Here is a 10,767-nt window from a genome sequence, read left to right as displayed (position 1 = left end):
TAAGTCTAGTTTTTTCTAATCATTCAAATATTGCTTTAAACCTTGGACTATAACCTCACTGAGAAAATTTTCAACAATTAAATTATCAATTCATGAAAAATAAATTCATAAAAAAAATGATAATCGATTAAAAGGGATAAAATTTAAAAAATAAAAATAAAAACCAAATTTTCAAGTAGAAAATTAATGTTTACTGAATCAATTAATTTCTTCTCATTTTCTTATGACGATGATGAGGTTTCAAAACCTTGCTTTGTTTCACATCATTTTTTTCCCAAAATTTTATACCTCTTCCGTTTCATATTTTTCATCAGCGAATTTTCTTTTTTTGTCTTTTTCATAGACTGAATCAACACACAATATCAAAAAGATGAAAAATAGGGTTTGATTTAAAAATAAATAAAAGGAACCAAAATAAGACACTTAGGGTTTCTTCTCATTTCATGGATAAAGGTTCATATGTGCAGTTCAAAACACTGAAATACAAGAAAGCAACAGTGAAACTTACTTTCTATTTTTTCCTTGTATTGTGTTGCTTTTTGTTCTCTTGCAATAAATGGAAAAGTCCTTCGTGATTTCTTTCTTGCAGGTTAACAAATGGAACAAATGGGTTTGCAGGGTAAGTGATTACTACTCAAAAAGTGCTATTTGATAGCTTATAATTAATCCTTTTAAACACTTTTGAGTAGTAGTTAGTGCCTTTTAACCCAATTAGCATGTTAAGGCTCCTTGCAATCAATTCTAATCAAAATGTGTAAGTTTTGGTGTTTTTGTTAGTATTTTGATCACCAAAGCATTAGGAGATTGAGGAGAGTTATATGGAATCCTTGGCAAAGCAATGAAGAGCTCAGAAACATGAAGAACCAAAGCTTTGAAGTCCTTTGCCATAAGCAAATCCGGAATGCAATGAGAGAAGCAAAGAGGAGAAAAGCAAAGAAAGAAGAAAACAGAGGACTGCAGCTGCAGTCTTCCTTCGCACTTTTGGAGCACTTCCCGAAGTCCATTTTCTACATGCTATATACCATTTCAAAGCTCAGGAAGTCAAGAATCCAATGCTTCAAACCGTGTACAATTTGGAGCTGAAATGAGTAAGTTACAGCCTTTGGAAGACAACTGCTCCAAGCTGAAGGAAGGCTTCAGAAAAGTGCTGCGAAATCACCATTTTGTTGCGAAGTGATTTCGCAGCCTTTTTGCACAGTGCTATGGAGTTCCCCTGAAGCTTCACGCCGCGATGGAAGCCAAACACCACATGATGGAAGTCCACTTTGCAAAGGTGTTGAAGCAGCTGGTTGCTATGAAGAAATTTCGCAGCTCCTCTTGTGCATCTGCAAAATCTCGCAGACCTCATTTTCACCTGCGAAACGGTCCTGAAGCTTCCCGATAGCTGTGCACCGACTCTTTTAGATCTTTTCTTCTGATATTTTTGTGTCTAAATTTCCATTTTCTCCTTGTATTCAGCCACTCATGTAATTCCTTAGTTAGGAAGTATGCAAGGAAGGGTAAATTACCTTCCTATATAAATTCTCAGGAGGACTCTCGGAGGAGGTTGTTCCAGGAGATCCATCATAGATATATGTAAGCAACAAACAGAGCACTTGCTCTGTTTCTTCTATATATTCTTATTTTCTCTTTAGTTTTCTTTCTAGCCAACCAAACTCTGAGGATTTTTCCTCAGAGGATGAGAGGCTAGGCTCTTTGTCTCTTGGAGTGAAGGTAACCGGGTAAGTTTCCACATGCATGAATTGGAAGTTTTGTTGTTTTAGTTGTTAATGAAGAGTAAGTGTGTCCCGTGAATGGTTTCTAATGTTTTTAGTTAACTTAAAACACCTTGGAGTCACCTGGGCCAACACTTGGTAAGGCAAGTGATCTCCATCCATGGAGATGCACTAGTTTACCCCTTGCGAGCCTCTGGTAGGTGACTTGAAGGTAGGATTTTCTAGAATAGCCAACACTTGGTAAGCTTTTGGACTCTTAGGAGACATCCATTAGTTATCTCTTGCGAGCTTTTGACGGGAAGTCCAAAGTTAAAGATCACCTTGAATGGCAAGTGCTAGGTGAGAGGTATGAGCCATTGCAAGGTGCATCAGTGAGAGGGATTTAGTGTTTGAACCCAGTAATGGGAAGCATCTGTACAATACCGGTTGGAGAAGGAACTATATGTTAATTCTCTAATGCGAGGAAAAGAAACAAGTGACCGGAACTCCCTTTTTGTATGAGGAATCTGAGCCTAGTGATCTAAACTCCAAGAAACACTTTTCTTTATAAGTAAAATTAGTTACTACTTTTGGTTAGCTTAAAACCTTTCCTTTTTCATTCAAACGTCTTTATGTTTTCTTTTAAAGCTAACCTTGAAATGAAAAGACACCAATTCAGCTTTGAATTGATATCATTTGTGAAGTGAAAACCCATCCCAGTGAACGATCCTAGAGCCACTATGCTATAGTAGCTTTGTCTTTGCTACCCTAGTATATGGTGTAATAGGTTATAAATTTTGTTGATTAATCCCTCAATCAAGGAGCACCAGCTGGACACAAATCAGCTGAGACACCAATTAGGCATGAATCAGTAAGGAAGGGATGCAACATAGGGGAAAATTAGAGTTGGAGGGAAAATGGGCTGAAAAGATAGCTAAGGGGTATTTTTGTCCGAGTTGGGTCATTTTTGAGACTTAAATAAGTGGGGGGTTAGTTTTGCAATATTAAGGGAATTTTATCCCTTTTAATTGGTTATCCCATCATTTTTTTTAAAGAATATCAAAAGGAGGCCATTTTTCTAATTTTAAGAGTATTTTGAATCTTTTAACCAAATATTTCTATTTTCTAAGTGTGTTAGATAACATCAATTCTAAAAGTTTTGACTAAATACCATCCAAAAATTACCAAATTTCTTTAATAAAAAGGATTTGATTAGTCACTTATGAGAAACATAGTCAATAAATTTAAAAATTTTATTTCATATTTATTCTTCTTCTTTTTAAATAATTTTGATTATTAAATAATCTTATACTAAAATATATATTCTTCTAAATAAATTTTATTATTATTAGTTTCTTTATTTAAAAATTTAGAATTGTAAAAAAAAAAAAATTGTTTTATTTGGTATTTGATAAGTATATTAAATCAAACTCCATTTTTTAATTAATTTATGTTAAAAATCAATTCTTAATAATTTGATATGATAAAATTAGAATTTCAATTAAACTATACTCAATTTATTTGAAAGAACTATTTTTTCATTAAAGAGTTAATGAAATAGCTAAAATCTCGATTATTTTTTCTATAAATGTTTTTGATAAAGAAATAAAAATGATAATGTGATAAATTAAGAGATATATTGTTTTTATTTAATATAAACCATTTATTCTATATAATATTTTTTACATTTTGTTGCAATTTTTACTCAATATTGATTTTATTTTTATATATTCCTTAAAAAATATTTAGTTATAATTTTTTTTGATAAAAATAGAAAGATAAAATAGAATAAAAGAAATTAATGAATAAAACTCCATTTAGTTCATTATTAGCCACAATTTTTTTGAGAGAAATGAACTAAGTTATTAAAAATTGCACCTTTTAGCTGGGGTGTAGATAAGGACGGTTGGTTTCTAGATAAAAAAATGAACTAAACTGATATAGTCAATTTTATATATGATAAAAACCAAACCAATCAAATTTAGATTGAAAAAACTAAACCAAACCAAGCCTTTTGAGGGTGGTTTGGTTTGGTTTTTGTGGATCGGTTTTAACCCAATTTATTAACCTTTTTTTAGTCCTAAACCTAGTTGTAAATTTGTGTTTGTTTTGAACCCAAATCATATTAATTTGAGTTTATATTAGGTTTTAAGTCTATTTTTCTTTTAAAATATTGTGTAAATACTTGAAATAGTTAAGAGCATTTATGTCAAAAATATGTTACTCCTTTCAAAAAAAAATAAAATAAAAGAAAGCACGAGAGAGGACAAATGGGTAAAAAGGGATGAAATACTCCCCTAATATATAATGATCATTAGGAGAAACTTTCGTACGTAAAAATTCCTCAGGTTGGACAGATAAGATTCGTGGTCTCACAGTACCTGCTGAAGGACCACACTAAGTACAAACCTTGCATGAAGGCATTGGCGTTGTTGGACAGATCATTCCCTGGAATTTCCTACTTCTCATGTATGCTTGGAAGATTGGACCTGCATTAGCATGTGGTAACACTGTGGTTCTAAAGACAGCAGAGCAGACACCATTGTCTGCTCTATACGTGTCCAAGTTATTTCACGAGGTACTACATTTATTAAACTTTAGCCTTGTTTATTGATGCTGAAATCTCTTATTAAACTATATTTAGCTATCTTCATCTTCCATATATAGTGAGTAGATGATCTTTGTGGCAGGCTGGGCTTGCTCCAGGTGCTCTAAATGTGGTTTCTGGATTTTGGTCCCACTGCTGGTGCAGCACTTGCTAGCCATATGGACGTGGACAAGGTTACTTTGACCTTAATTATCTCCATTTCAATCCTTCACACACTAGAATTTCTGAAACTAGACAAAGATAGAAATACTGTCAGTGATACAAAACAAGGTTTAACTCTTCTATATTCATAGTTACTTATATTTTAGTATTGTTGATGGATGGACCAGTCTGGTTTCTGCTTTTGTCTTTCTCTAGTTATTTTTGACCTGTTACTTCACTTGGACAAAGGGTTGAACTTGTTCATTTCCAAAGAGCACTTGAACACAAGGACATTGGCTTTCCTTGTTCTGTTGGGCGGGGGGAGTTGGGAATTGGGATTAGGGTCTTGGTCACTGAAGCTCAGGTTTAGAGCATCAGGGGACTAATCTTCCTAATGCACATTGTGGGAATTGAACATATAAATTATTTCAACAGCTTTTATCAAGGTTTGAAGTATTGACTGAGTCCAGTATGACTTGGCCGAGTTGGAGGCGGCCCTTTCCCTGCCAAGTTTGATATCCAATACCATTTTAAATACAAACTCGTCCATGAATCAGTTAAACTTGTCCATAAATTGAGGAAATAAAAACATGTACTCATTTTGCAGGTTGCTTTCACTGGATCAACTAAGACCGGAGAAGCTATACTTCAATCGGCTGCAATGAGCAATCTCAAGCCAGTGACTTAAGAGCTTGGAGGCAAATCCCCTTTCATTGTGTGTGAGGATGCTAATGTGGATGAGGCTGTTGAGATGGCCCACTGTGCTTTATTCTTTAATCAGGTACATCCAAGGAATCCTTTTGCTGGAACATACGACTTAGAATTCATTAATTGATTGATCGATATGTTGCAATGTGCAGAGGCAATGCTGTGCTTCTGGCTCTCGCACATTTGCACATGAAAGTGTATATGACGAGTTTGTAGAGAAGGCAAAAGCACGTGCTTTAAGACGTACTGTTGGTGATCCATTCAAGGCAGGTATTGAGCAAGGACCCCAGGTAAATTTCCCACGAAATACTCTTACAAAGTAGTTCATGTCTGGCTATTCAACTATGGTCTCACTGGGATTTTGGGCATAATTATAGTGATGGTGATGTGGTGTACTTCAAATCAGATTGATTCAAAGCAGTTTGAGAAGATCATGAGATACATAAGGTCCGGTGTTGAAAGTGGAGGTGAGAGATTTGGCAAGGAGAGATCTCGGGTAATGTGGCGTTTTGCTGATTTGCTTGAAGATCACAACGATCAAATTGCAGCACTTGAGACTTGGGATAATGGGAAGCCATATGAACAGGCTGCCAAAGTTGAAGTACAAAGTTCGATACTATGATGGTAGGTGGAATGCAAAAACATACAATATATATGCTTCAACTGTCCTTTATATTCTGCCTACTTTCTTGAAACTTGGAAAAGTTTTCTGTATACAAATTCCTCAGGTTGGGCAGATAAAATTCATGGTCTCACAATTCCTGCTGACAGACTGCACCATGTACAAACATTGCATGAGCCAATTGGTGTTGCGGGGTAGATCATTCCCTGGAATTTCCCACTTCTCATGTACGCTTGGAAGGTCGGGCCTGCATTAGCATGTGGGAACACTGTTATTCTAAAGACTGCAGAACAGACACCATTGTCTGCGCTCCATGTATCAGAGTTATTCCATGAGGTAGTACATCAGTTAAACTTATATCCACCTTTCCCTCTTTTTCCCTTTCTCCATAATGAGGTCTGGTTTTCACTGAGTTTGCTTTGTGCTTTCCCTTGAGGTTGATTGCATTGAGTAAATTTCTGTGACACCTTAACACTAATCCCTTTAACTCGTGTGAAGCTCTATTTAGAGGCATATCCTCCACTAGTATTTGGCAATCATTTATTTTCTCTTTGCAATGATTCACCATGTGAAATACACACCCTAATTATTTTGAAATACTTGAAAGGATGTTCAGGTCAGGCATGACTCTGTCAAAATGATGACCCTTAGCCCTGTTTTAATACATGCATATTTATGATATATGCTCTTATTTGTATTCAATGCAAGATTTTATTAGAGAGGCCATGTGCTTTTTCTTTTTCTCCTCGAGTATTTTTTTCCCCTTTTCTTTATGGTAAGGAATATCTAGCCTATACTTTTCTGGATTAAAGAAGGAAACTTATTTTCCATAGTTGGGGTTCCAAGATATGACTCCAGAATGTTTGTTGATGCTGAAGTTTCTTACAATCAACATTACTACAGTGATGACAAGTTCTTCTCAAGTCCTATTGAATTTGTGCTGCATATGCATATTTGTCTGTTTTCATCTTTCACACTAAGTAGATAATCCTTGTGACAGGCTGGACTTCCACCAGGTGTTCTAAATGTGGTTTCTGGTTATGGTCCAACTGCTGGTGCTGCCTGTGCCAGTCATATGGATGTCAATAAGGTAACCAACACCTCAAATGTTTCAATGTCAATTCTTCATGGACTTGCCTTCTCTGGATCTAGAGGGTGGCATTTCCAAACACAGACTATCTGCCCTTTCTGCATTTAGATTTTGAGATCTTTGAATTTGTGATGGATGGCCCTAGATTTTGTGCTCTTCCACTTTGAGACATCTTTGGCAGCATGTATTTCAATTAAATATGGAGCCATGAATAGTCCTGGACGCAAGTATATTATTTTCCTGATCACATTGTAATCCCAAGAACTACTTGTACTTCTTTTTGCAGCTTGCTTTCACTGGATCAACTGAAACTGGGAAAATTGTAATTCAGTTGGCTGCAAAAAGCAATCTTAAGCCAGTGACTCTAGACCTTGGGGGCAAATCCCTTTTCATCGTGTGTGAGGATGCTAATGTAGATGAGGCTGTGGAGCTGGCACATTTTTCTCTGTTCTTTAATCAGGTACATCTAAGAAATCCCTTGTAAGGATTTCATAGCACATAGAATTTATTGATTGACAAGTTCGGTGCAATCTGCAGGGGCAATGCTCTTGTGCAGGTTTTCTTATTTACGTACATGAACGTATATATGATGAATTTGTAGAGAAGGCTAAAGCACGAGCTTTGAAACGCGTTGTTGGTGATCCATTCAAGGCAGGCACTGAGCAAGGCCCACAGGTATGTCACGCAGATTTCTTGCATGATGCAACACCCTCTTGCCAATTAATTTTTCATGGTTAATATTTGCTTCTGAACCTTGAAAAATGTAACATCATTTCACATGTAGCTTTGGAAATCCAGTAAAGAAAAATAAAGTAAAATGCAATGAACTAAATTGTGGAATGCAGAGACAAAACAATTACGCACTGTCAACTTTCATAAAATACATCAATTAGCTATGATTTTGGGATATTCTGATGTTGGCCCTACTATAAATCAGATTGATTCAGAGCAATTTGAGAAGATCGTGAGACACATAAGATCTGGTGTTGAGAATGGAGCTACACTTGAAACTGGAGGTGAGAGATTTGGCACTGGGGGCTACTTTATTAAGCCCACTATTTTCTCCAATGTTCAGGTGTATCTTCTTTGCCCTCTCTTCTGCTAATTATTTCAGCCAGAAGTTTAGGATATGAATAACTAACATCATTGTAATATCAGGATGACATGTTGAAAGCACAGGATGAGATCTTTGGACCAGTGCAGTCCATCCTGAAGTTCAAGTGAGTAACAGGCCATCTCTATAAAATTTCCTTATCAGAGGGTTCTGTCCTCGTATAGCACTAATGATCTGATTAACCGCAGGGACCTTGATGAGGTGATAAGAAGGGCAAATGCCTCTAACTGTGGACTGGCTGCAGGAGTCTTTACCCAGAACATAGACACTGCCAACACCTTGACACGGGCATTAAGAGTTGGGACGGTGTGGATTAATTGCTTTGATGTCTTTGATGCTGCTATTCCTTTTGGTGGATATAAGATGAGCGGGAATGGCAGGGAGAAGGGAATTTATTGTCTTCAAAACTACTTGCAAGTGAAGGCTGTTGTTTCTCCCTTGAAGAACCCAGCATGGTTGTAAATTTGTTCCCTCTTCTCTGTTTTTACCCCGGCGTTGTCAGAAATAAAAAGAACCCCAGATTGATAATGATGATGAATTTTCTTCCTCTTGTGATGGACTACAACATGGGATATGTTCCTTTTGTTAAGTATTGATTGCATAATTGTGCTCTCCATGCTCGATCTGAATAAAAAATTGCCACTTTTCTTAAGCACAGATAAACCTTTGACAAAGATACTACGCATAAATGTTCTTAATTATTCAACATTTACAGGGCAGTAATAAACAAGGTCTGGGAATTAACTAGAAAATTATTGAACAAAGCATTAAATTATGTTACCAGAGAAGCAATTTGGAGAATCCAATAGACAGAAGCATCAATTTCCATTTATTTGTATTACCAACCAACTGGGTAGGTCTGTCTGAAGTCAACTTGAGCAGTTTCTGTCACCGACTATAGCTGTCTTTTAATTAGGGGGTGAATTGGGAGGCAAATGCCCATAATTTTGTTAACCACTTGAAGGACTGCTATGCAGGTCATGTGAGGCTTGTCTCAATATGCTTCTTCTGTCATTGCATTTTGCCAGCTACCATGTGAAATACCCATAATTTTCTTAATTTATATCCAAAAAAGAGACCCTCTGTAGATATGCTTTCTCATCTGAGATGCGGCTCACTTGATTCAGATACTTGATCCAGACAGTCCAACAAATAGTCTTCTCTTTATATAAAATCTTTATATAAACAAACCCTTGGATGCATTACCTCTTTGAGTAGGTTTTTTGTGATGTGTTTGGTTTAATCCTGTGTGGAAAAAATAAAAAATAGTAGATAATAAAAAGAAACACTTATAATTAATCATTTTGCTTTGCACTCAGGTGGGAGGACTTTAAATCTTGAAGAATCTTTGCAGTATGAGTAGAACATGAGCTTCTTTCTTGCCCACTCCATCCCCATTCTCTGTTGCTCTGATAGCTTAGCAAACTCTTCTCCATCAACCGGGTCCCTGCTTGAAACACTGCCTTTAGAACATGAAACACCTTTCTTTTTTGGATCGAATGTGCAGCCATCCATTTCCATTTCTCCAAATGAAGCCACAAATGGGGCATACTTATAGTCAACCGGGTATTTTCCTCCATGAGTTGCCCACTCTGATCCATCCCATATTGTTGCATAAACCGACATGGGCTTTGATGGGTAAACAGAGGAAATGGCATCATTGTAAAGAATCTCTCTTACTGGTATATTGTCTACCAGAAACCTGCAAATTTTTCCATGGATGTCAGAATAAGCCAATGAAGATGGATAATTAAGTTAAATCATGCCTGAGCTACATATTTATTAAATTAAGTTTGGTAGTCTTACACTATATGATGTCTATTCCAGATGAAGCTGTAATGATGGTACTGCTCAGTTGGGTCGAACCATAGTCGAAATTTCTCTTCTCTTCCAGTGCTCACACTGCCATTGCCATACATATTTGTCTGCAGCACCCAGTCTTTTCTCTTCTCATGACCGAGCAATTCAATGTCGATCTCATCATGGTTGTGAGGGAAAAGATCTGCATTAGACATCTGAATTTGTGTATCCTGTCACTCTACATGTAGATAAACTTGAACATGCATTTTTGTATATGTGCTCTATCTGGAAGGAAGAGAGCTTACATAAAAGGCTACCACAACTCCAGAGGTGTAACCAGAGGGCAGCTTTATTGCAGCACTGAAGAATCCATAGTAATACTTGCTCTGTGACACCAATCCACTTCCTGTAAAACAACCCAAAAAAGACTTCAGCATAATCAATCTTGAGAAAATATAACCTCATCCATATAACTGTAAAGGGCCTGACCGGAGGATTTATTGAGAATAAGATTGGCATAGGAGCCATTATTGATGGGCTGTATATTTGAGCCTCCAAAAAATTCAGTAAAGCCATGATTGAAAGTGAGATGACCAAACAGGTCCGTCAATCTTGTGACGTTTGGAGCTGCATCATGCCCATTGCCGGCAGAAACAGCAGCACTAATGCCGAAGATTACAAGCAATGAAGCGAGTAACTTCTGTTGCAGAAGAGCCATACTTCATAAGACAGATGAGTTCATGACAAGAAGACATGGGTAATTATTTATATATCCAACTTAGAGATCAAAGTCCCTAATCTTGCTTAGTTGTTACAAGCTGGCAGTGGTTTCCTAGTAATTGTTAGGTACATTAATATTATTGGTCAAAAAGACAAACGAGTGAGGAACCATGTGGGGATGAGTTTGGGGTGTCTGTTGACTCGCCTTTAGGAGGAGGGCCCAGAAATGGACATACAAGTTAATACTGATGGGTTCTCATACCTGCAAAG

General features: G+C 36.7%; 1 protein-coding gene and 1 pseudogene across 1 annotated transcript; one reads left to right on the top strand and one right to left on the bottom strand.

The window, feature by feature from the left end:
- The first annotated feature begins 3,964 nt into the window (after positions 1-3,964).
- LOC117920061 lies at positions 3,965-8,621 on the top strand (annotated as a pseudogene).
- Positions 8,622-8,638: 17 nt separating this feature from the next.
- Positions 8,639-10,496, bottom strand: LOC117915694 (probable xyloglucan endotransglucosylase/hydrolase protein 33). The gene is made up of 4 exons (XM_034831329.1): positions 10,267-10,496; positions 10,083-10,183; positions 9,784-9,992; positions 8,639-9,679 (listed from the first exon to the last, which is right to left on the bottom strand). The coding sequence occupies exons 1-4, from the start codon at positions 10,493-10,495 to the stop codon at positions 9,277-9,279; spliced, it is 942 nt and encodes a 313-aa protein (XP_034687220.1). The 5' UTR covers position 10,496; the 3' UTR covers positions 8,639-9,276.
- Positions 10,497-10,767: the final 271 nt, after the last annotated feature.

The sequence above is a fragment of the Vitis riparia genome, chromosome 1 (genome assembly GCF_004353265.1).
Source record: "Vitis riparia cultivar Riparia Gloire de Montpellier isolate 1030 chromosome 1, EGFV_Vit.rip_1.0, whole genome shotgun sequence".
Lineage (NCBI taxonomy): Eukaryota > Viridiplantae > Streptophyta > Magnoliopsida > Vitales > Vitaceae > Vitis > Vitis riparia.
This window is presented reverse-complemented; position numbering and strand designations above follow the sequence as displayed.